Source organism: Thunnus albacares, chromosome 16 (genome assembly GCF_914725855.1).
Source record: "Thunnus albacares chromosome 16, fThuAlb1.1, whole genome shotgun sequence".
In the NCBI taxonomy this organism is placed as follows: domain Eukaryota; kingdom Metazoa; phylum Chordata; class Actinopteri; order Scombriformes; family Scombridae; genus Thunnus; species Thunnus albacares.
Genome location: NC_058121.1, coordinates 27733018 through 27758345, shown reverse-complemented (window position 1 = coordinate 27758345; position 25328 = coordinate 27733018). Strand labels below are relative to the sequence as shown.

The 25328-nt window shown below is 39.2% G+C and overlaps 4 protein-coding genes across 10 annotated transcripts in view; 2 read left to right on the top strand and 2 right to left on the bottom strand.

Moving 5' to 3' along the window:
• Positions 1–6475, bottom strand: part of igf2r (insulin-like growth factor 2 receptor) — a 54515-nt gene extending 48040 nt beyond the window's left edge. Inside the window, exons 1-2 of the mRNA XM_044376295.1 lie at positions 6233–6475; positions 3304–3443 (exon numbers count right to left, since the gene is read on the bottom strand). Coding sequence (XP_044232230.1) covers positions 3304–3443; positions 6233–6366 — 274 coding nt within the window. The 5' untranslated portion in view covers positions 6367–6475. The remainder of the gene's footprint in view (positions 1–3303; positions 3444–6232) is intronic.
• A 1260-nt stretch (positions 6476–7735) lies between these two features.
• LOC122999477 (hatching enzyme 1.2-like) lies at positions 7736–12150 on the top strand. 6 transcript variants are annotated; one of them, XM_044376431.1, is made up of 13 exons: positions 7738–7895; positions 7936–8032; positions 8108–8155; positions 8236–8298; positions 8413–8462; positions 8533–8587; positions 8675–8721; positions 9554–9623; positions 9710–9824; positions 10464–10636; positions 11551–11632; positions 11757–11878; positions 12058–12150. In XM_044376431.1, exons 2-13 carry the CDS (start codon positions 7996–7998, stop codon positions 12078–12080), a joined length of 885 nt encoding a protein of 294 aa, XP_044232366.1. In that variant the 5' UTR covers positions 7738–7895; positions 7936–7995; the 3' UTR covers positions 12081–12150. The 6 variants fall into 6 exon arrangements, with proteins under 6 accessions (XP_044232371.1, XP_044232367.1, XP_044232369.1 ...); XM_044376432.1 differs by having other exon boundaries at positions 7737–8032; positions 8413–8460; positions 8546–8587; XM_044376430.1 differs by having other exon boundaries at positions 7738–8032.
• A 1366-nt stretch (positions 12151–13516) lies between these two features.
• On the top strand, positions 13517–18998 carry ttll2 (tubulin tyrosine ligase-like family, member 2). The gene is made up of 4 exons (XM_044376381.1): positions 13517–13619; positions 14288–14522; positions 15526–16919; positions 18081–18998. Exons 2-4 carry the CDS (start codon positions 14301–14303, stop codon positions 18412–18414), a joined length of 1950 nt encoding a protein of 649 aa, XP_044232316.1. The 5' UTR covers positions 13517–13619; positions 14288–14300; the 3' UTR covers positions 18415–18998.
• si:ch211-140l13.3 overlaps positions 18787–25328 on the bottom strand; it is a 46303-nt gene continuing 39761 nt past the window's right edge. Inside the window, exons 8-12 of one of the 2 annotated variants that reach the window (XM_044376402.1) lie at positions 23913–24116; positions 21841–21999; positions 21578–21662; positions 20939–21059; positions 18787–19503 (exon numbers count right to left, since the gene is read on the bottom strand). In XM_044376402.1, the coding sequence (XP_044232337.1) occupies positions 19326–19503; positions 20939–21059; positions 21578–21662; positions 21841–21999; positions 23913–24116 (747 nt within the window). In that variant the 3' untranslated portion in view covers positions 18787–19325. The remainder of the gene's footprint in view (positions 19504–20938; positions 21060–21577; positions 21663–21840; positions 22000–23912; positions 24117–25328) is intronic. The other variant, XM_044376403.1, reaches the window with a different exon arrangement.

Sequence of the window (25328 nt, the reverse complement as noted above, 5' to 3'; positions counted from 1 at the left end):
GTCAAACTTTAAGTGAGTAATTTTTTTTTTTGTTACATATGTCTTATGTTTGATGTAAGCAGTGTCTTATAACATGTGACCTTTAGGTTGTGGTCTGCTGGAATGACACAGCATTAAATATGTGGTTGGAACATAAGTTCTGCAATAAAAGCACCGACTCTGACCAGTGTGAAAATCCTGCTTCTGTTTTAAAACCACATGTGAAAGAATTCAGCAGTTTCAATAAGCAGGGAGATAAACTATAAACCCAACACATGATCGTTAATGAATGATAATGGAAGCAGCACATTAGGCCTTTAATTAGTGGTTCTCAAACTGTGGGGCGCACACAGCAGGGGGCCGAGTGTTTGGAGGGGGTTGGGGGGGGGGGGGACTAAATATGAATGAATGTGATTGATGTGAAAACAATAAACAAACAACAGCTTCACGCTAGCGAAGCTCGAAACGAGGTTCATTCAGACGACAGGACGACAAACCGAAGCCACACAAGAATCTCAGGACATGTCCACACTAAACCGGCTACATTCATCAACGTTTTGTCCTCCGTCGAGACTAAAACGCTGTTTTTCTCCTCTGAACACGGAGCTTTTCCACAGCGGACTCCAGAGAGTGTAAATATAAAAAGGCCGTAGCAATGCTGCATTTCATTAGAATTTCATTGGAGGAAGAAGAAGAGACACAATAACAACAACAATGGCGGACAGCGTCATGCGTTCATGTTGTTCTCTTTATTGTCTACTTTGACAGCTTGGTCAGAGTTCAACCTGTCTCTGCTCAAACTGTTGGAATCTGCTGCAAACGTCAGGAAACCGCCGAGGAAACGGAGACAGTATACCGTTTCTTCTTCACTGGTTTTCTGTGGTTGACTTGCTCGTCTGTCCTCCGTATACGCTCGGTCGGAGGAGAATCGGCTGTTTTAGCGTTTTAATGTGGACGGAGGTGTTTACAGAGAAGGGCTGCTGTGGCTACATGTAATTTTTGCACAAAAACAGCAGCTTTATGCAGACGTCGTCTCTGATTCACTAAATATCAGAAGAGCTTTTGACCTTCGTACCGACAACAGTTTGGGAAAAGATTAACCTGCATTTTTTTTATTTGCACCGAAGTAACTTCTGTTAAGTTGACGGGAAACAAGTTTGTGCTCTTGATCACGTTCAGCTCGACTAGTTTGGTTACTAGTTTTCCCAACATTAAAATGTCTGAGAGTCATAAATTAAGTTGAATCAGTTTTATGTCGGCGTGATGAAGCAGAGATCAGAGCTGAACTCTGTTCACTGACAGTCAGGTTTGAAGCTGCAGTAGTTACATAAAACGTTAATACAACAAATACAAGTCAACATCAGATGAACAGGATCATGTCGTTGTCTTTATCACTAAGAATTTCATCCCAGATCCTTTTAAACATGGAGCTAAGTGATTATCTGTCTTTCACACTTCACAATACAAACTTTAAAATATGTCTCATCTTGAGAGGACGCAAGTTTGCCGTCATCAGAGAACTGGAAAGACGACAAACCTGAGACAGACTACGACAAAGACAACGAAGCTGAGACGCATCAGGACAGACGTGGATGTTGCTGACACACAGCAGCAGCAGCAGCAGCAGCAGCAGCAGCAGCAGCAGATTCAGCCTCCTCAGCACAGAGATCAGATCTGCTAACGTCCTGATAACCATCTGACAGACTGATCCTTGCAGCAGCGCTTCACTTCCAGCAGCATCTAGACAAACACTCAGCAGACGTTTCAGCGACACCACAGAGTTTACTGCGTGTTTGACATAAAGTAGAGATGTACCGACAATAACTAACCTCACACTTTACCATAAATCCATTCACAGTTAACATCATGTGAAATAGTGACAAGTAGCATAAAAACTGACGGATGCTTTTCTGCAAATATAATCAACACTTATTCTATATTGATGGTTGTTTTTTCCTACATGGATGCACACTAACGTATATATATACTGATATATGTGGATGTGATGGTGGAATCAGCTGCTCGTACGATCTGCTGACTCCACCGGTGCACTAGAGAAATAAAAACCCTTCATTACACTTGTACCTGATCAGCTCTTTGAGTCACCGTCCTTTAACGCTCGATTGTCTTTCTTCTATTGTAAGTTGGACAAACGTCAAAATGTAAAAAGGCTGACGGTGAGTCATGAATAGGTGTGGTTTAAACATCCAACCTGCTCAGACTGATTAACATCTCACAACAGTTCATCCACACAATGAAGAGCACATTTAACTCTTGATCATGTGAAAGGCTGAACTGAATTTAAGATTTTCACCTGACAGTTACGTTAAAGACCAAACAAATCATCACATTTAAGAAGCTGAAACCAGAGAAGTTTTCATATTTTTGCTTGAAAAATTACTGAAACGACTGAAAATCAACTATCAAAAACAAATCACTGCAGCTGTAGAGACAATAATATATAGTTACATGACAGGAAACATTAAAGTATCATAAATGACACAAGCACTAAAAATGTATTTCTACACATGCGTGCATCATTTGCACTCTTATTCACCCGACATATGAATTCTTAGAGAGAAGAACATGTGATCAAAGTGGTCAAACTAGTTTAAAAAGTCTTGTTGTTTCATGTTTCACACAGAGACACACTAGCTGGAGATTTCGTCTGTGACCACGACGACGACGACTAACGACGGCACCACGGCAACAGAAACACAAACTTCAGGTCGCACTGACTGACTTTTTTTTTTTCCTGCAGAGACACTAAAGACCCGTGAAATTTCCTGCTGTGCGTCTGTCATGAGACACACGGAACGAAAAACGCATCAGCGTCAAAGAGAATTAACAGTATGTCGGCTCTCATGCACCTCAAACACATAAACCCAGTGACTGGGATTCCTGTAGATCAGTACGGTGGTGCTTGTTGGTGCCACAGGGAGGGAACTCACAAAGGTTTCTGGGCTAAATGATGTCTCCTTTACAACAGCTCTGCCAGATAAAAGAGTACAGAGTTTTCCTCCCAGATTGGGACAAAGCAGGCAGTGTGATAACTCTTACAAAACCATATTTACAGCAGAAGGTTGTCAGTCAGCTGGAACGATGTTCAAAGTACAACGACGACGATGGCGGAGTTGTTTCCTACCGCAGTAATCTCCCAAATAATGAACTTATTTGTCAGTTTTCTGCCGTTATCTGCACCAAATACTCCGACACACTGCATCTGGCTGATAAGAGATTCATGTACGTGATGAAACTGCAAAAGCTGTAACTGAAACACACTGGTGCACACTGGTGCACACTGGTGAGCTGTACTGTACTCACCGACAGACTGGTAGGTGTCAGAGTCGAGGTCCCGAGCGCAGACGGCGGTGCCGGCGTCACAGCTGGTTGGTGGTGAAGAATCACAGAGCTTCAGCGTGTAGCTCACTTTATTATCCCGGTCTATGGCCTCCCATTTATAACTGCAACACAGGAAGTGATACAAGTTTAAAGAAGAAGAAGAAGACAGAACAATGTGAGAGTTGTGGATTTACAGAGCTGTCGACTATGTTGATTATTTACTGACTAATGAATTAATTGTTCGGTCTGAAGATGGTGAAAGATGCCCGTCACATCTAGTCGATTAATCAATTAGTTGCCGACTAGTCAATTAATCACCAACAATTTTGATAATCAATGAATCATTTTGAGTCATTTCTTAAGAAAAAAAGTCCAAATTCTCTGATTTCAGCTTCTTAAATGTGAATATTTTCTAGTTTCTTTAGCCTCTATGATAATAAACTGAATATCTTTGTGTTTTGGACATTTGAGGACGTCGTCTTGGAAACACTGATCGACATGTTTCATCATTTTCTGACATTTTATGGACCAAACAACTAATCGATTAACGATCAATAATGAAAATAACGTTAGTTGCAGTTTTTAATCTACAGTGAGATAAAACAGATAAAAGTCTTCTTTGCTTAATAAACGACTTAAATGATGAATCGATTCTCAAAGTTGTTAGCTATTAAACAGCTGATTGATTAATTGATTTATCGTTTCAGCGCTACAACAGTCACCCTCAAGAATTCTCTACATTTGAATATTTCTAGTAAAATTAATTAAAGTTGCTTTTTTGCTCATTAATTATTTTCTTGGGGCTCTTCAGCTGTACGGTCTAATTTTAGAAATCTCTTATTTATGATCAGGCGATACACTTCAATCAATATATCAAATGGTTCATCCGCACATGTTTCTTCCATTTAAGAAACGCTGCTGAACTCAGGTCTGTAGTATCACAACCTGACTTAAAGACGATCATTCAGGCTTTTATTTCATCCCGACTGCTGCTGTTCACCTGCCTCAGCCTGTCGTCTCTGGACCGTCTACAAATCACATCACACCCATCTTTACATGTGGCTTCCCATCAAGTTCAGGATTCATTTTAAGGTTCTGCACAGACAGGCAGCTGTGTACATGTGACCTGCTCCATCCTGACATCACCAGCAGGTGCTTACTGGTTGACCGTCGCTCTTGAATGAAAACCAAAAGGTGATCTTTGACTCCAACACTGTGGAACTCTCTTCTTATAGACAATCTGCAGCCTCTGTTGACGCCTTTAAAAAAACAGCTCAAGACTCATTTATTTAAACCGGCCTTTGTCTCGCCTCCTGCTGTGCTTCACTAAATAAACTTTACTTACTGACTTGTTTAAAGAATTATAAAAATTGTGAACTGATCCTTTGAGAAACTAGCTGAGCAACTGCTTCCATGAAAACAAGCTGCTGGTGCAGGTTGAGTTGAACTGGTTATCATTTGCTGCCGTATGACTGTGTCAATATTTAAACAACAGCTGCCTGCAAAGTGCTCCATTAAAAAAGGAGCACAACACTGTATTTAACGTCCTGCAGTCACTCTGTTGACTGATACACATATTGTTGCTTTAATGAGAGAAACTGACAGGAAGAAGTATTCAGATCCTTTACTTCAGTAAAAGTACTGATACAGCAATGTAAAAATACTCCATTACAAGTAAAAGTCCTGCATGAAGAACCCTACTACAGTAAAAGTACATAAGTATTATGAGCTTGATGTAGTTAAAGTATTGCAGTAAAAGTACATAAGTATTATGAGCTTGATGTAGTTAAAGTATTGCAGTAAAAGTACATAAGTATTATGAGCTTGATGTAGTTAAAGTATTGCAGTAAAAGTACATAAGTATTATGAGCTTGATGTAGTTAAAGTATTGCAGTAAAAGTAGTGGTTTGGTCCCTCTGACTGATATATTATTATATATGACATCATTAGATTATTAATAGTGAAGCATCAGTGTTAGAGCAGCATGTTACTGTTGTAGCTGCTGGAGGTGGAGCTAGTTTACACTACTTTATATACAGTTAGCTAGTTTAGTCCAGTGGTTCCCAACCTAGGGGTCGAGGCCCCTCCAAAGGGTCAGCAGATAAATCTGAGGGGTGGTGAGATGATTAATGGGAGAGGAAAGAAGAAAAAACAAAGTTCTGATACACAAATTTGAACATTTATTGAAATGAAAGCATGTGAGAAGTTTAGAGGGAAAAATCACTATTTGGTGGAGCTGTTAACAACTCATAGACATGTGAAATGTGACCCCGACTACACACTGCTTTTTGTAAGACGTCAAAAGCCAAAAAGGTTGGAAACCACTGGTTTCATCTTTAACAATGTGTTGTATTTTAAAAGCTTGTTATATTATCCATTGTGTCAAATCTTCATCTGAAAAGTAACTAAAGCTGTCAAATAAATGTAGTGGAGTAGAAAGTACAATATTTCCCTCTGAAATAAAGTACAAGTACCTCAGAACTGTGGGTAAGTACAGTAGGTGAGTAAACGTACTTTCCGTGACTGTCCTTTACATAAACATGTCATTAACAGTCAGCTGAGCGCCGCTTCAGCTTCATAAAAACAAAAAATAACTGTTTTGGATCCAGACTGCTGAAAACAGTTTGGACGCTCATTTAATTCAGAAAGTAGCGAGCTAATCGAAACTTATCAATTCTTTTGAGACAAAACAGCTGCTTTCGTCGATATATATATAACGTTAGCTAGCTTTCACATTTCAGAACAAACCGAATCTGAAAGTTGGTTTTAGTGACAGAAACAAAAAGCTGAGTAACGACATGTTAACAGCAGACCTGCAACGGACACCGTTAAAAGCTAAATTTAGCTGTACTGAGTGTGTACAGAGGAGAATGAAATGCAGTTTGAAGGGTTTTGTGTTGTGTATTGGTACCTGCAGAGGTCCTGGTACCGCTGGCTGTCGTCCTCCTCCGCTCCGGACCGGACCAACAAACATCCCCAACACGCCCCGAACCACAGCAGCAGCTCCAGAGACGAGCAGCGGCGGCCTGAGCGCACAAACAACATGTTTTACTGTCTGCGCAGCCGAAACTAACCCGACATGATACAGCAGAGCCTGTCTGCTCCGGACCCAGTCAGTAGGAAGTGACTGCACCACATGACAGGACGTCACATGACAGGACGTCACATGACAGGACGTCACATGACACCCGTGATGGGGAGCCGACGCTGCGTTCATAGGCCGTGGGAAAACTTTGAATTTCTGTGATAAGCAGTTTGGAAGGTTATTTTTTTTAACGTTGAAAATGTCTCAAAGTAGATTTTTATTTTTATTTTGTAGTAAATCTTGCATTAGAGTCATTCCGTTGTGGAAAGTAAGTACTTGCAGCCATCTGGTTAAAAATAAAGTTCTCCATCTTACTGGTATCAAAATGTCTCCCTCTCACTGTACTTTGTGTAAATAAAATGGTTTTTTTTTTTTTTTTTTTTTTTTTTTTTTGCAAATTCAACACATATAATATACTTAAAAGTTTACCTTCTAAGTTTTCTGCACTGGCTTGAACAATGACTGAACTACAGGAATCGGACAATTTAATCATATTATTTTAAACAAAAAAAGTCTCTAAAGGTCCAGTGAGCATCAACCTGAGGCAGGACTAGTCACATGACTGGTGTCTGTTAAAGGTGCTTTATTAATAAACTTTACTTACTTATAATTGTTTTAAGCTTTGTGTTGTTTCTTTTCATTCATTTATTTTTGACTCAAGACCATTATCACATAATATGAAGCACAAACACATACAATATAATAATAACAAAACAATGGCACACTGCATGGATACAGTACAACAAATGTTACTTAAACAATGGAAGGGCACCTCATTTATAAATAAATTTTGATTTACCTGATTGTAATAACAAAATGTTGAAATTTGAACGCAGATCCACTGGTTTATTTCTTCTTCTGTCCATTTCTGTTGCATACAACTACGATTGGAGGGATAAATAAAGTTGTAGTGAATTGAAGAAGCTTCTCCTCAACAGAAAAGCATCTGTGCCTTGCTCAAAGGCCACCAATCCAGAGAGCGTCAAACATTCGGTGCTCATTCTTTCTCAAAATGTCTATACATACCAAAATGTCACTAAAGGAGTATTCTAAAAAAGTTTCTGAATTTATGATACACCTAAAATTAATGAAAATGGTGTTAAAAATGCCTTAAATATTAAATACTCTTATACTAATGTACCTGCCTTTAATCATGGAGTTTAATCTGGGAAAGGAAATGGTAATGTACTGTACATAATTTATATAAACAAGGATAAATTACAGTTGATTTTTGTACTACAGCGTGTTTAAGTGAAAGAGTATACTGCCCTCTACTGTTCAGACTGGAGCAAGAAGGTCTCATCAGGGTGAGTGATCACACCTGCTGAGTTTCCTGGTTGATGGTTAATCAGTTATCAGATCTGCTGAGTTTCCTGGTTGATGGTTAATCAGTTATCAGATCTGCTGAGTTTCCTGGTTGATGGTTCATCAGTTATCAGATCTGCTGAGTTTCCTGGTTGATGGTTCATCAGTTATCAGATCTGCTGAGGTTCCTGGTTGATGGTTCATCAGTTATCAGATCTGCTGAGGTTCTTTCTTTTTTTTTTTTTTTTGAAGTTTTGCTGCACTGCAGTCGTTGGTGAAGCAACATGTGGCTTCTGCTGCTTTTCGTCTGCATGTCGACAGGTACAGACTGAAGCACTGAGACTGCACATGTTCTGCTAAATAAGGATGATTATCAGCTGGTTTCTTTTTATCTAGTTGGTGGCGTCCCCATAAACGCAGCCCATGATGCTACTAGTGCTCCAGGTTGGTGCTCACTGGATTAGAAACTTTGCGACCACTTGCACTTTTTACATATGAGACAATATAAAGAATTTCTTCTATAGGTAATGTTATTATCACTTCAGTGCCTGATGTGCAACAGCCAACCATGAAAGACCATTTAGAAGGTAGATATATATTATTGTCTTGTGCTGATATTTTATAAATCATAAATATTTTCCATAAAAGTCCAAATAAAAGTGACAAAACTCGGTATAATTTGGGCATCTTTCTTTCTGCAGGCAGACTCCCCTTAAATGACACCAGGAATGTGACTAGTCCTGCCTCAGGTTGGTGCTCACTGGACTTTTTAAGACTTTTTTTTGTTTGAAATAATATGATTAAATTGTCAGATTCCTGTAGGTGTTATTTCAGTCATTGATCTGCTACAGCAAGCCAGTGCAGAAACCTTAGAAGGTAAACTTTTAAGTATATTATATATATGTGGAATTTTACACAAACTTCAGTGACCTTGTTGTTAAACTTACACTTAAACTGTCATAGAGCTTCATGAAGACTTGGTTGTCCAAGAGGGAGATATTTTGATACCGGTAAGATGAAGAACTTTAAAACTATTTTTTTCCAGATGGCTGCAAGAAAGATGTAGTGTCACCTGGGAATTGTAGGAAAAGTGAGTCTTAAACTAGCAGTCAGGTGTCCATATGAACAGTGAAAGAGGTTTTCCTCGCTGTAATCATTCCTCCTGTTCATACTGGATATTAAAAGATCCTTCAAATGTGTTTTTTAATGGAAGTGATGGAGGCCAAAATCCACAGTGTGTCCACACAGTCATTTAAAAGTCTGTGTGAAGCTTATATTCAGCTTCATCAGTCTGAGTTAGTCATATCAAGTGGATGTCTGACACATTTACAGTCTTTTTACCATCAAATTTCCTCTTTGTGTTTCCTCGGACAGTGTTTCCCTGTTGAGCTGCAGGTGGAAGTATAGTAACAAAAAGAGGGACTTTGGCTCTAAAAAGACTGTAACGTTGAAAGATATCTACTTGATTTGACTCATTTGGACGCTGAAGCTTCATATTAGCTTCGTTTTTTGCACAGAAGGAGGACTGTGGATTTTCTCCCCCATTACTTCCATTGTAAGGTCATTATGAAGGGATCTTCTGATGGTCAGTATGAACAGGAGGAATGATTACAGCAAGAAAAACAGCTTTAATGTTCATTTGGACTCCTGACTGTTGGTTTAAGACAAAAATATGAAAGCTCATCAACAGTTGTTTTTTTTTAAATATATACTGTATAATTTAATGCTACCTGAATTTTGGCAGGAAACTTTTCAAATGTTACGACTAAAAATGGCATGAAGTGTTGAAACAGTTTTTGTTCAGCTGTTGGTAATAATCTTAAACACATGGCTGTGTTACAGGAAGAAAGGAACGCTGTGGAGACCCTGTGGGCGGAAGCCATCGTACCGTACACCATTAGTTATGAACTGGGTGGGTGGTTGTGGTTCTAAGCAGCTCTGATGTAAGACCACCAGAGCGTAAATGACAAAACGGCTTCTATGTTTCCACCCTTACAGCTGATCGAGAGTCAAACATCCTCGCCGCCTTCAAGATGATATCAGATTTCACATGTGTTCGCTTCCAAAAGCGAACCACAGAGCTGAACTACCTGAAATTCCTGAACAGCAGAGGGTGAGATGCGTTTCTGTTTAAAGGTCACCACAACGAAGTACGAGGAAGCTTATCTTCTCTCTCTCTTTTCTCTCTCTGTGTGGTTTTGTGAGTTTTGTTCTCACTTTATTATTTGAATCACTGAGAGAACTGGTGTATGTGAGCTGTGATTTAAAGGTCTGAAACCAGGTTGTTCCAATATCCTATAGAAACTTGTTGGTGGTTCTTACAGCACTGACAAACTACCTTTTTATTTAAATCAACAACTAAAGCAGGGTCCCTTTATTCCTCCCATAATAACCCATAAACTGAACTGGAAACAGTTTTCATAGGGACCATAAGTGTGAACAAAAATGTATTTTATTGCATCTTTATTGAATCCAGATTTGAAGATAACAGGTGTAAATGGGGACTATTTCTTCAGGGGAAAGTAGTTCCCACTGAAAACTGTTGACAGTCTTTATCCATGTAGAGTTTAGAGATGTTGCTGAGACGGATATCTAAAAACCTGAGCAAATAAAATCAAAAACTATTCTGCAAGGCTATAAATTACTATTGTAAGTGAGAAAATATGTTTTTGTAATTTGGCTGAACAGATTCCTTTTAAGTTGCACAGGGATTCAACTGGTTTACAGGAAGTTCTTGTTTTTGTTTCTGTAGCTGTGCGTCCTTCGTCGGCTGTCGAGGAGGAGCCCAGCCGCTGTATTACGGCCGGTCGTGTAGCGTTGGGAACCTCTGCCATGAGATCATCCACTCACTGGGGCTGCATCACGAACACACACGCAAGGACCGGGACCAGTACATCACTGTGCAGTGGACCAGTATCACACCAGGTGAACACACACACAGCTGACGTTCGTTTCCTGTTTTGCAAAACACCAGCTGTGTCCAAATAGTTGACGTACAATATACATAAAGCTGCATTAATCTCTTTGTAGGCTATTTGAGTGCAAAAGAAAGAGGGTTGCAATTAAGGATTATTTTTATTAATTAATCTTATTTTCTTGATTAATCATTTTTGGTGAAAGTGGTGAAAAATGTCTGTTGGTGACCTCTTCAAGAGTCTAAAACCCAAACATATTGAATTTATTATCATAGAGGACAAATAAAACAGCAAAGGAATTCAGGACAGTGAATTGTTGGTACATTATTTTTCAGTTGACCAATCGTTTGAGCTAACGCCATGTAGTCCACAATCTCACTACTTTGAAAGTGCTGGACACCAGATGTCTCCTACTTCACCGTAAAAGTTTATTTTCAGTGTTTATGCTCTGGAGGCTTCAAGTTTCCACATCACACTTGTGTATAAATTGCACACTAGACCACAATTGGCTTCAAACTATTTGTGATCATCAGCAGATGAAAGTGAAAACAAACTCTGCGCATACATCATCCTTCACAGAGAGAAGAGAACGACATCCAGCTGAAGGGAACGAGAAGAAAAACACTTAAAGGAGGAGAAACAGGAACTGAAGCATTAAGTTGCTGATTCTGTCAGATCATTATCATCACAGAGATACTTTTAGAAGTGTTAAAATGTAGATTAAAAGTTTAAACAAAAGGAAACAAAACATAATAAAGTGATTGAGCTTCATCTAGATAAAACAAACAAGTGATGAAACAAGATAAAAAGAAGGTTACCGGCCCACTCACCAGATTTCTTGCTAATAGTATGAAACATGTGTAAAAAAATGTTAGATGTGGTTATCTAAGACTGGGCAAATCATCAATGTATGTGTTGTTCAAGGGAATAAAAAGAACTTCAAGATGAAAGGCGGGAACACTCTGAACCTGCCGTATGACCTCAGCTCCATAATGCACTATGGGCAGTAAGTCCTTGATTCTTTTTTGTCTTTGTTTAGTTTAACAGCTCTGATGGCACCAGTTAAAGATGCTCCAGGAGCTGATGTTAGCTAGTTTTCTACATTAAAACATATTGTTCTTTTGTTGCAGATATTTCTTTAGTAAAGATGGAAGTCCGACTCTGTTGCCCAAGCAGAGAGGAGAGCAGATGGGTCAGAGGACTCACCTCAGCCTGTTGGATATACAGAGACTGAACAAACTCTACCACTGTGGTAACAAGCTTTAAACTAGTCTGTATAAGTCTGTCTGAACAAACATAATCCACAATACAATCCACCAACGATACACATGTATATTTAAAACTCTGTAAATATGCAAAGAGTGCAGCAGAAAGTCAATTCAAACAAACAGAAAGTGAGCCAGTAATAATAAAACACATTTCTTCTTCCAGATGAACGGATGAAATCACTGTGAGCTCTGAAGACTGGAGCTTTGATGTTCTGTTAACCAGCATTCTTCAGTTTTAATAAAATTCTCAAAATCAGTTCTTGGTGAGTTTTTTGTTTTGTTTTTGTTTTTTTTGTTTTTTAGTCATGAGGGCGACGTCAGCCTTCTGAAATATCTCAACAGCTGACCTCCAGCACCATCATAAGGTTGAACTTTTTTTGGTTTTCAGTGAAATATCCTCTCAGCTATTGGATGAATTTCCATGATATTTGGTTCACATATGTAACAACTGTATTGATTAGGGATGCACGATTTCGGCACATCATCGGTATCGGCCAATAAAAGCTCTAAAATGAAATATCTTTATTGATCATACTTAGTACAATCTACGCTTGCATGCATAATAGTCTCCTCAGCCAGCCAATATCGTGCATCCCTAGTATCGATCTCTCAACTTTCCACTCAGTGCTGTCATCTGGTGAACTGTTATATCTAATACCTGCAAAACTAATGATAATCCCATCAGACTTAGCTTTACTTTGTGTTTAATACTAATTATCAAATGTTAGCATGCTAACACGTTAACAGTAAATGTTGTACCTGCTGAACATTAGTGGAAAGTGTTGAAACGGCTCCAGAAACACCACAGAAAACAAATAACTAGAATTTTAAAAAAAAACGCAGCGCATGTATTGCATCATTTTCTACTAATATAAAACAATTTGTTGTATGAAGTTAGTATGTAGTTTGGGACACAGCTTTAGTCTTCTTGAAGCACCTTTTGCTGAAAGATCTTTGACACCCCATAATAATCTGCTGCCAGGTGATGAGAAGATGAGCAAGAACAGTAATATGACAGATTATGAGCCAATTTGAAATCAGTATTTGTTAATTCAGGTTTTTGTTTAAGAACATGTTGACATGAACGTTTAAGACTGAGGTTTCCCACTTTTTAAAGGATTAATATCACTCTATGAACACACACAGGCTTGTTGTACTTGAAATACAACTTAATGATTATAATAAAACACTACGTACCTTCATTAAGTTTCTCTTCATATCTGTCTGAACTGTGTGGGAGTTTGTCGAGTCTACAAGAAGCTGGATTTTCTGTTTGCTGTGAAAAAAATAAACATTTTAACCAGATGCTCTTCAACCAAGACACACAAATATATGCTGACCTTTTTGTATTCTTTGGTATCTTATACATCATATGTATACTTTTGCTGTGATGGTTGCATTGCACAACATTCCTCAGTGTATTAACTGACTACAATAGTTTATTTGTTCAGGGCAGAAAATGCCTCCCTACGGTAACAGCAGCCGTTCAACATCAGTACAGAACAATGGAAGTCTATTCATCTAACAACATGTTCTGTACAATAGAAGCTGACAGACTACCTGCAGCAGGTTCCTGTCTGGTTTAGACTGTAGGGGGAGCTAATGGGAGCGACTGCCCGACCACAGTACACACCAGTTGATAGGAAAGCCTCTTCCCACCTGCCCTTCATTTACCTGACAGGAAGAAAACAAGGCTGACTGTTAATGTGGGTTCAGCATTTAAAGGTAAGATTATTTACTTTTATCAGAGGGATTGGAAATTCTTGCACATGTATTAGTGTTTCACCCATAATCTTATCCTTTGTCAGGGTGCATCAGCAACACTACTAAAAACAAACATTCTCATTTCCAGGCAGGCTGACTCACCACACTTCACTGTGAAACAAGCTTCGCAGTATATTTACTGCAGTGCTGGTATTATTTGAGCATTGTATTGTCAATTTCTTGAGAAGGAATGCGTTTGTTTTATCACTGTTTATGCACATTTGTGTGTGAGTATTGATTCATTGTCATCAGTGTGAAATGCAGCCTCTTAAATGTCTGAAAAACAGTACGGTGACTAACTTACCTTGTTTAATTTGGTTAAGGGTCTGTTGTAAGCTGGCACAGTGAAGCTTAAGTCTGAGACCTCTGATGAGTAAATAAAGTGTCGGGTTTGTTTGAGCGTCTCAGATTTAACTCACACAAGGTGCAAAGAGACCAGCTGGGAAATAAACTGTTTAACTGTATATTTATAAAAGTGGAATTCAGCTCAGCATCATTGCCTGAGTGCACGTCAGAGCACAAAACTGCAAAGAACATATTTAGCATTGTTTATTTTGAGTAAAAATGGGAAAAAAGGTTCTGACGTCAATAATCCATATTTGTGCTCGATTGATCTTCTGCTTGTGTAGTTTATGATGCTGCATGGCTGCGTCGCTGGTGTTCAGACTGCATGACAGAGGTCCTGAGCTGGTGAGGGAGGTCCTCCTGGAGCGAGGATGGGAGGAATATGATGAAGGACAACGAGAGGAGGAAGACTGGAATCTCTACTGGCGAGGCTCGGCGTTTCGCAACTCTGAATATTACAACTTGTTGCCATGGCAGCGCCTCAACCACCATCCCAAAACTGTTGGTATCACGCGCAAGGTGATTTCTAAGGGCATGAAGTATTTACTTTGTCTGTTCAAGACACCGTTTCTGGTGTCGTTCTGTTGGAAAACATGAAAAGATACGACCACAAAATCCATGTGGGCTTGTTAGTGGTTTGTTTAAGTGTTTAGTGTAGACACTGTGTGATAAAAAGCTGTTTTTTCTTTCTATTACACGCTCTGTTACGACTTTTAAAACTGAAACATCACTGATGAAGTAACGATAAGGAGAAGCATCTGTTTTCCAAGTAAAGTTTAGTATATTTCTCACTACAGTCAACAATATAAAATGATTCAGATCCGGATCCCTTTGAAACAGTTTGTTATTTTAGTAAGAATGTACTTTCATAACCTATAAACTGTGGGCTGTAAATATGTTATCAGTGCATTAACATTGTGTCTGTGCAGCACATTTATTTAAAGCTAAGATATAAACATTCCTGTTTATAAGTCATCAAAACTTTGCTTTAGACCTACTTACATGTTTTTAACATTTAATTCAACATTTTTCTTCTTTTTTTTAAACACAGAAGTTGTAGAGCAGAGCACATTTTCATATCTGCTTCATTAAAGTACATCTGCAAAATGTTACTTCCTTTCTGTAAAATAAAGAGATAAATGTTAAAGAGTAAGTAGGTCTACAGCCACTAGTCTGCCTGTTTAACCCTCCTGTTGTCTTCCTGTCAACCGTGCAACTTTTGTCCTCACGGGTCAATTTTGACTCAGGAGGACAAAAGTCTACAGATGCTACGAATTTTAATAAAACACCCAAAATTCAATGAAAGTAGTGATCATTACTTTTACTTGCAAAGTGTGTGGTATGGAACCATCCATGTGAGAAATCCATATTTCTGATATAGAAAACATCTGAAATTGGGTCAAATTTGACCCGAGGACAACAGGAGGGTTAAGCAGCAACAACCAAAAATATCTCCAAACAGGAGTAAGTTCATTAAGTGAAAATTATCACTCTGAAAGTATAATCTGTAATTCTCTGAAAGGACTGCTTGGCGCGCAACCTGAGGAGGATGAGAGCCACGTTTGGTTCGGCTCTCTATGACTTCAGTCCCACCGCCTTCATCCTCCCCAACGACTTCACCCGCTTCCTGGCTGAATACAACAACCTGCGTCTGACCGGAGAACTGTCGGTCTACTGGATCTGTAAACCCGTGGATCTCTCCAGAGGCAGAGGGATCTTCATCTTTGAGAATATGAAGGACTTGGTGTACGACAGCTCTGTGATCGTACAGAGGTACATCAGCAACCCTCTGCTGATCTCCGGCTACAAGTTTGACCTGAGGATCTACGTGTGTGTGAAGAGCTTTCATCCTCTGACTGTTTACATTCATCAGGAAGGCCTGGTGCGTTTCTCCACTGAAAAATACAACCTGTCGTCTTTGCAAAACCTGTACGCTCACCTCACCAACACCAGCATCAACAAGTTTGGTCCTTTCTATAAATCCGAGAAGGAGCGGGTGGGCCAAGGATGCAAGTGGACCATGAGCAAGTTCAGACATTTCCTCCACAGCCAAGGAATCAACGAGCTTCTCTTGTGGCAGAAGATCAACAACATCGTCACCCTGACCCTCCTCACCATTGCTCCCTCCGTCCCGTCCTGTCCTAACTGTGTGGAGCTGTTCGGCTTTGATATCCTGATCGATGTGATGTTTAAACCCTGGCTGCTGGAGGTCAACTACAGCCCTGCGTTGACTCTGGACTGCCAAGCGGATATTGCGGTGAAAAAGGGGCTAATCAGTGATCTGATTGATTTAATGAACTACACATCGATTGACAGTTTGAGAGAGAGAGCTTATCAGAGGAAAGGGTGCAAGCCGCTCTGTTTTCATGCTAACCAACCTACATATGTTTCGATACCTGTGCTCTCAAACTTTAAAGAACCCAACATTCAGAAGAAAAGAAGAGGTAGCCAGTCTCCACAAACTCAAACCCTCCCTCTGTTAAAAACTCTTCGCCAGCCTGACAAGACGAGCCAAAGGAAGTCCAGACATCATGCTTTTGTATCTGGCTGCCAAAGACACCTGAACCTTGTTGACTTTAACAAGATATACGCTGCCAGGGGCAGAATAATTAACAGCAACACAGCCGCGGCTACCAAACCCCACACAGACAAGAACCTAAACCTGATACTCGGCCCACATTCAAGCACGAACATGTCAGCGGTGAACAGACAGACGTGTCCGGCTCTTGCACCGTGCCTGATGGGCAACAGGAGTCTTGACGTGTCTGAGCTTACAAACCATGACGACACCGAAACAGAAACCGAGACGCAGGCCTCAGCAGAGACAGACGTTTCCTCTTCAATACCTGATATCCCTCAGCGGGGGTTGCGGTTCAGGAGTTCTGCTGCGTCCTGCAAGCTCCCAAACATCCACAGGTAGATACTGTTTGTAAAAGTAATACATGGTCTTGGTAGAAAATTTGTAAACAGGCTGAAATTGATTTATCATTTCTTACTCTGTGGTGGGAAATATTTGTCAAGTTTTAACTTGAAGCCATGGATGAACAGTGAAGTTTAACAGTGATTCTTAATCTTTTTTGCATCAGTAAAATCCAACAAAGGACACATGGGGTAACAAAATAAACATTCTAATAACTAACAAGCAAAATCCTCTTGTATTACACAATTTGTGCTCAAACCAGCCTCACAGTTCAAGAGTCTGTTTCAACAAGTCACCAAAATCACTGAATCATCAAAAATGAGTTTGTTGTCCAAAATTCCTCTTCGTTACCCAATTCAAGCAAAAAAAAGTCTCAGTAAACATGTTTTAGAAATGTTTAGACTGATTGAAGTTAGGTTATATTTAAAGAACCCCTCCAGACATGTTTTAAGTTATATAAAAATATTTAACTTTTAATTAAAAAAAAAGTCCAATAACCTCATTAAAATTTTGATTGTTTTGTTTTTGTTGTTTGAAATTATCTTTCAAGATCAGACAGAACGTTTGTTAAAAGGATGGGCATTATAAGCTGCGGCTGTATTTTCAGACTGAAGAAAAAAAACTTTAAATTGGTTTATTGTGCTGTTTTGAGCTGCTCTATTTAAGTATCTGTCTCTTTTTTTGTGTGTTTATGTATTTATATTTATGTCTCTTTGCCACCTTGAGCAGATGAAAAACAGCCTTCCACCGTCAAACTCTGCATAAACATCATTCTGCATATTGAAACTCAAACAGCGAACTGAAGTAACAAAAGGCAAAACACATTTCTGAGTGCAGGAGGACTTAAATTGATTGATTGGATGGATATTATGCTGCAGAATTATCTTTACTTGAATTGTAGAGACATTGAGGTCAAATATGCAGGAGTGTATGAAGGTCATTATTATGACATCATCATCCTCGGTTTCTTGGTTTCTCTTGTTGTCATGGCAACTTGGCCAACGACAAACTTTAGGACACTATGTCAAAAATGACTTTTTTACGGCTGAGAGCAGAAATATGAGCCAACAGCAGCTTCAGTACAAATAAATTGTTACTGCTTCCAAAGGTCCAACATTCATATATCATAACAAACAACTGTTGTGACTGATTCGCAGTGGGAGACTCAGGCCAGTAAAAATCCCTTTGGATGGAAACACAGCATCGAACAGACAACATATTCCTCCAGTGAGAGTTGGAGGCTTCATACGGACTTTCCCGTTTAACACAGCGACGCTGAAGGCCTCACGACACACACTGGATGTGAAGATAATCATACAGGAGCTTCACAAGCTGACCGGTCAGCTGGCTGCAGGCCAATCGGTCAAGAAGAAGTCGAGGAGTGAAGAGGAGAAAGCGAAGAAGGACACAGATGGAGAGGAAGGATTTGATTCATTGCTCTGGGGACCAAAAGATCCTCCATTGCTCAGTCAGTGCTTAAAACAGGTTTAGTTCCCTTTTTTTCTGGATTTGGTGCTAAACAAACAACTTGTTCTTCCTAGATAGTTATATCTCTTCCAGAGAAACTGGCAACGTAGAAAACGTCAGCAAAGCCTGTCTGTGCCTGCATGGTTTCTCTCCAGGTTCTCAGGCTTCCTCCCACAGTCCAAAAACATGCAGGTTTGGTTAACTGGTGACTCTAAATTGCCCGTAGATGTGAATGTGAGTGTGACTGGTTATCTGTCTCTATACTATGTCATGCTCCCTCATGACCCGCTAGAAGATAAGCAGTAAGAAATGGATGGATGGATAGATGGAGTGATAGTCACTTTTTCCCAGTGAAGAGTAGATAAGGGCGGAAAACAAAAGTTCTTACAGTCACCGTGACATTTATCAATAACAATATATTTCAACCAGAACGAAAACTTTTAATTTTTTAGTTGAGTTTGTGAGTACTGGCGCTGATTTTTCACTCTTGTACAATCTTAAAGAGAATAAATGACGTAAAGCTACATGTAACAGACAATTAGCAGAGACGTAAAAGTTCATCAGATAACTCGTTAAGATGAGTGACAAGTGTCGACCAAATGAAATATCAGAATGTGAGATAAACAATAATGAAACAAGGATCAAATTAGTTAATTTTCTTTAACGTTTTATTGTTCCATGATCAATTACTTGATACATGAGAGTGAAATACAAAGAGATGCACTTCATTTTCTACTACTGTTTAGATACAAACTGTATTTCACTGGTTGTGTACTTGACAATAAAGTTGAATCTAATCCAATCTAAAAGAATCTTTAATCTATGATTGTTGGTTTACTGATCTTTGTTTGTACAATAAGAGTTTCCTCCCAACACTACATCTATACTCACTCTGTCTCACATACACATATGAATGCACGTCGTCATTCAGGTTGTCAGACAGCGACTTCCTCCGTTTCCTTGACGCGTACTCTGCCTGATGCGTACTTGGTTTCCTGTCGTCCGTCAGGGTAGACGGTCTTGACCGTCCCATCAAGAAACTCTCTCCTCTTATACTGGGAAGTGTGGATCTCTCTCTGACCGCTGGGAAAGTCTACAATCTTTTCACCTGACCTGGAAAAGATGATGATGATCCAGAGAGCAAAAGATGAAGGAAAAAAAAAAAGAAAAACTCTACTAAGACTGTTACACACTTACACTGGACTCCTTTAGGCTTCGGTTGTACTCGGTATAATGTTTGAGTGTGTTCAAAAATATCAGATTTAAAGCTTTAAGGCCTTGAATGCCACCAGGAATTGCCAAAGATTTAAACTGTAGTTTGGCAAAAATAAATCTTTAACTCAACATCCAATAACTAACTTTTTTTCTGGAGCTTTCAAGTCCTTCTTTCAATCTATTGGACTTTAAAGTTACAGTAGACTTTTACCTTGTATTTACAAGATCTGGACATCATAATTATGAGATTGTTTTCCTCTGATTATAAGATGTTAAGTCTTTATTATAAGAAAACATCTCCACTTTTTTATTCTGTGAATGTGATGTGCTGCCATACTAGGTGTGTGCCCGAATACAAATACATTATTCGGCTAAGCACAAATAGTGGGTTTTATATGAATATTTTAAAAATGATTTGTTGGGGGTGTTCCCCAGATATAAAGCTGAGCTACTGACACAAGCAAAGTGCTCCCAAGAGACTCTCCATAACCTGTTGTTCCCTTTCTCCTTTCCACAAAGTTAGGTTGTAAAAAATAGGCAATAAATGAAAAGTGCAAAGCAAGAATCACCTTTGTTCTTCCCTACATATTACACGCTGTGCTGTCTCTGTGTTATGGGTGTATAAATAGATAGAGGTCTGTCTGAGGTGATGAGTTAAGTTTTAGCTCAGTAGTCAGCGCAGTCGTCTATGATCTGGGAGACTCCAGTCCAAAAGCGGGTGTAGGGACTTCATTCGTAAGGTAGTTTATTCATGACAACACTTGAATTTTCTAAAATTAAAAGTGTCATAAAAACAAAAATAGGATTTTTAACCCTCTTTCCACTTTTATTCGAATACAAATACAGATACAACTACAAATACTGGGATCTCTGCACATCCCTATTCCATACAAATGTCCTGTATAGTTTAGTTTCATATATAGGGTGAGCCGGGTGGACAGTAGTACTGGCTTACACTAACAATTCTTGTACTTCCAGCATGTTGTTAATAAACCCAAATGGACATAATCAACCCAGACTTTAATTTAGTTGTTTTTATAAACTATAAATAGAAACATTTACACATAATTTTCGGGGTATTTTCAATATTAGAATTCCATTATGACTCTTTCCTGGTTAGCTCACAGCACTAATATTGTTTATTTATTAATGAGGACCCCTGTTAGCTGCCGCCTTAATGACAGCTAGTCTTACCAGGTTCCACTGGCTTTCTGACCCTGCAGACACCATGAGGCTAATCTCACTGTGTAAAGCGTCCTTGGGTCGCTATATAAATCTAAGATATTATTATTATTATTGATCCTAAAATGAATTAGCAGTTGTAGTGACTTACGGTGAAAGGAGAACGATGGTGCCATCAGGGAAGATCGTCTTCTCGTTGCCGTCAGGCTCCAAATATTTGATGGTCTGGTCTGGAAATAAGATCTCTCTCTTCCCCTCAGGGTGTCGCTTCTCTGTTACAGAAGGAAACATGTTATGAAAGAAATACCAGACGTATCAGTTGTAGTCATATTGCAGGAAGTCTGTTTTCTTTTTCCATCTTGTGTTTGAGACATTAAACCACAATGACTGTTTCCTAATGAGAACCGCACAGTTCTCATTAATCAAGATAAGGAAGATGTTTGTTCTGTTGGCACATATCTCATCTAATCTTCACCAAACTTTGTAAATACCATGTTTAAATGATCCTGGACTAAATTTATGAGTTCATTTCTGGGTATCGCTTGTCTGTAATTGGTTGCCAGACTTTTGAAGGTGTGGATGATGCCTTTGACAGGTCAGCATTCACACACGCTTTCTGCAGGAAATGCATTTCTAGATTGGTTTCATATTTCATAACGGACATACTGTATGCACTCTAGATTTGTTTTGATAATGAATATATTGCAAAGTCAATAAATACTACACTGATTGGTGGTAAAGATGAGGAATATTGGTCTGATCTAAAACTCTGACAATATGCGTCTCTCACCAATCTGCTTGTTGGGGAAGTGAAGGACCTCCAGACCACTTGGGTAAATGGTTTGTGTTGTCTCTGAAGCAGCGTAGTAATACACCTGTAACAGAGATCAATATTAACTTCACTGTTTGACAAGTGATATAAAGACAACACAGTACAGCAAGCAACACTAAGCACCAACACAGCAAAGGATTTCATAGATTAGTACTGTATTTAAAGCCCTAAAATTAGGATTTTAAACACATAAAGGTAACGAAGAAAGCCACCCAGCTCACCGTTTTCCCATCCTCCAGAATATGTTTGATATCTCCATTTAAGAACGTGACTGTTTTTGTCTTCCGGTCTGCAGATATCACTTTCCTCGTTCCGTTACCGAAAGTCATCAAGCTGCAGGTGTTTGATAGAAGTGGTTTCATCTGGACAGAAAAAGAAATCTGACATCATAAGTTTGATTCAAATGGTGATTTGAGGTTTTATCATGGTGTAAACGATTTATAAAGTAAATATAACACTACTTCTGGTCACTTCAGCAGGTAGCTCCCATCTTTTAGATCTTTCTGAATTATTTTGAGGAGAATTTTGTGGGTTTAAGAAGGATGTAACCCTCATCCTAACCCTGACCCTAACCCTACCAGGATCCTTACCAGGGAGACTCTAAGTCAAATCCTATTGAAAAACCTGATAGGAAGAAGAAAATAATAAGACACCAATAAAATGATAGGGGTGAATTATGTTTAGTATCGTTGTCTGATAATCTGCGGTCTTGTCTTAATGTATGTATATCCTGACACGTCCACCACTGACAACTGTCTTGTCATGTTATTATGTCTTTTGTTGTGTTATATTGCACAAATTAAAAAAATACAAATAAAAAAATATGTTTAGTGTGATTATTATTAGTTTATAATAAAGATTCATTAACTTAATAGTACAATGTTATCTTCAACCCTAAAAGAGTTCTATTCCTTGATTTCTACTTCTAGTTTTTGTGCTGCTTCTTCAGACAATTTTATCTTTTTATATGCATTTAATTATTAAACACGTGGGATTAACTCATCAGTTTTGGAGGGTAAAATCAAGTTTGGGTGGTGCGGAGTGACAGCGCTGGCACAGGGAGCGTATCGACTTACACTTTATAAACATGTAATGAGGTCAGTCAGTGGTTTGACACCATCTTTTGTCCGTCCTCATCAATTATTGCTGGGGTGCTTAAAGACCACTTAACACTGTATTATATATCTGAATAATTTGATACCAACAAGATTTACGCAGCAGACACAAAGGTGAACCCTAGAATGTCTGAACAAGATATAACGCAACGTGATAGTGTGTACACTTAGCGCTGATTATTATATGTGCATCTATTTAAGTGCATTTCATGCTGTTTTAGTTATCAGAGGTTGTTGCTTACTGGTGCTGATGTCATGCATCAACAGACCAAATATCTTTTACCATTTATGTCACTTCAAAGTGTTGCTCTCATCCTCCAGCGGAGGGCAACGTGGCTCCTTTATTGCAACAGTAGCAGCCAATGAACCAACAGCAGCTGAAGCACCATGAAAGCATTTAAACTGGGAACAAACCATCATCATCACCACCTGTCATATGCTGTAATAAATGACTTGAAATAACTTTTATAAGTCGATCAGTGCTACTGTGACCCATCGTCTGCTCTAGTCTTTAAACATGACAGCTGACTGAGAATACATTGACTGTGTGGACACACACATGTGCACCAGCAGTCACTCTGCAGCTTGTTTCTATTCACTTTGACAATGTGTTTTCAATGAGTCTGTCAAATGTATGATGACTCCTCCTTACTTACTCTTAACTAAACTCAGCATGATTAAAGAGAAAGACACAGTTCCCCTCAGGTGAACTAGCCCCAACATCAGGATTTCATTTCAACTGTTCATGCAACATGTGTCATTGAGGCAGTAGAGTGATCAGTAGAATCAAAGGCAAAAAACAAGTGTCAGCCAAAAGTGACGGCGACACGAGTGTTTGAGATGTAAAGACCTTTATCACATGACTGATCTACAAATCATTTCTATCTGAAATATCTATCATATACAGTTTATCTGCAGATTATCTGCAGCTCACACTGAAGGCAGGAACAGGTGATTAAAAGCAGTAAAACAACAGAAAATAGCAAATTTAAATGGACTAATGTGCTACGGGATTCAATGTTCAAGGCACTGCTCACTGAGTGTTAAACCCTCAATGTTAATATGGTGTCAACATTGGTATCAAACAAGATTGTGTGAGGATAATGCATTGATTATACTTCTTCAAATCACAATAAGGCAGAGAAGAAGAAGAAAAAGAGGAACACTATATATTATACCTCCGTCTGGCGCTCCTGGGTCCCAGTGTGTGTTTGTGCAGTACGTCTGTCGGCCACTAGAAAGCTCTGTGGCCTAACTGTGAGTTTCTCCTTCAGCTCGTGGTTTTCTCTGTGCAGTTCCTCCAGCTGGCGTCGAACTACGGACCAATCACTCTCTCTCTGCTTAAGCTGCTGCTGAAGGGCCTCCATCTGCTGCCTGAGGGCCTGCACACACACGCACACATGCGCACGCACACATGCACATACGTATGCAGCACACACACAGTCAGAACATGAACAGCACTGTTCAAAAACACATAGCTGTGTATGTGACTCATGTGTTGACCTAAAGAAGTGGGAGTATGTTTGCAAATGTTTGCACAGATTTACGTGTTTAACAGCTCGGCGTCACACCTGATTACAAGATGACAGGAAGTAGTTAATTTAAGTCAAAACAAAACTGATGACTGTGGCGTCTTCTCCTAAACCATCCAGGTACTTGTAGAAGATTATACACCGTAAAAACTGAGATTATTCCTCTTGAAACTTTCTCAATGACTCTAATCAAGCATTATTTTATTTCTATACAAAAATACTGTTGTCAAAGCACTCTGTTGCTATGTTTAGTCTCTGCGGCTGTCAAATAAGAGCTGCTTTTCCCACGCGTGCTGACATAAATTTCAAGGCGATCCTAATTGTTTCCAGTATGACAAGCAGATGAATGACGACAGAAAAAAAAAACAGGCAGCGACTCGTTCAGACGTTGTTCCAAAAGACAGTGCAGAGTAATTAATAGGCGATGTGCTGCCAAACGTCTGCCAGGGAGGAAATCATCGGTTCAACAGAATTTGATTATTAATCATCCAAGCAAGATCGAAATTAGCCAGATAATTACTTGTAATTTCCCTGCAGCACTCTGCTTCATATTCTAAAAAACAACTAAACAATCTATCTTGATCCAACTGTGGTGCACGGTCAAGTTTAACATTCACTTAGTCTCTTAATCCTTCAACTGAGAGGCTGAAGTGGTACTTCAAAATACTGGCATTGTGTGTGTTTTTTTTTGTGTGTGGTCCAATGCAGGTGTTTAATAAATGTTTCTGCATCCTTTCAGCAGCTGTCGGACCGTTTTGCGCTTACTTCCCACTTTTTTGGATACTTTAATGCAATACTTTCCTTAGTTTTCGCAATCTGCTGGAGGATTCACATCTTTATGATTCTCAGATTCATAACTTAAGTATAGAGTCACTCGATTGGATTAAAGTTATTATGGGAGACAGATTTGGGGGGAGGAAATATTGCGCGAGGATTAGGGAGAGATTCTGGGAAGCGAAGCATGATTTGATATAATGTAAAGTGTTATTTACTTTACCAAGGCCTTGTCTATCTAAGATTTACAAGGACGCCTCAGAGATCTGTGACAGATGTCTTCAGGCC

What these genes read in the sequence shown, in the direction of transcription:
- LOC122999477 (XM_044376431.1), top strand. Translation starts at nt 7,996, where the DNA reads ATGTGGCTTCTGCTGCTTTTCGTCTGCATGTCGACAG. An exon ending in TTTCGTCTGCATGTCGACAG is followed by an intron (nt 8,033 to 8,107) that starts GTACAGACTGAA and finishes CTTTTTATCTAG; the next exon opens with TTGGTGGCGTCCCCATAAAC. An exon ending in CATGAAAGACCATTTAGAAG is followed by an intron (nt 8,299 to 8,412) that starts GTAGATATATAT and finishes TTCTTTCTGCAG; the next exon opens with GCAGACTCCCCTTAAATGAC.
- ttll2 (XM_044376381.1), top strand. Translation starts at nt 14,301, where the DNA reads ATGGCTGCGTCGCTGGTGTTCAGACTGCATGACAGAGGTCCTGAGCTG. An exon ending in CTGTTGGTATCACGCGCAAG is followed by an intron (nt 14,523 to 15,525) that starts GTGATTTCTAAG and finishes ATTCTCTGAAAG; the next exon opens with GACTGCTTGGCGCGCAACCT. An exon ending in AAGCTCCCAAACATCCACAG is followed by an intron (nt 16,920 to 18,080) that starts GTAGATACTGTT and finishes ACTGATTCGCAG; the next exon opens with TGGGAGACTCAGGCCAGTAA.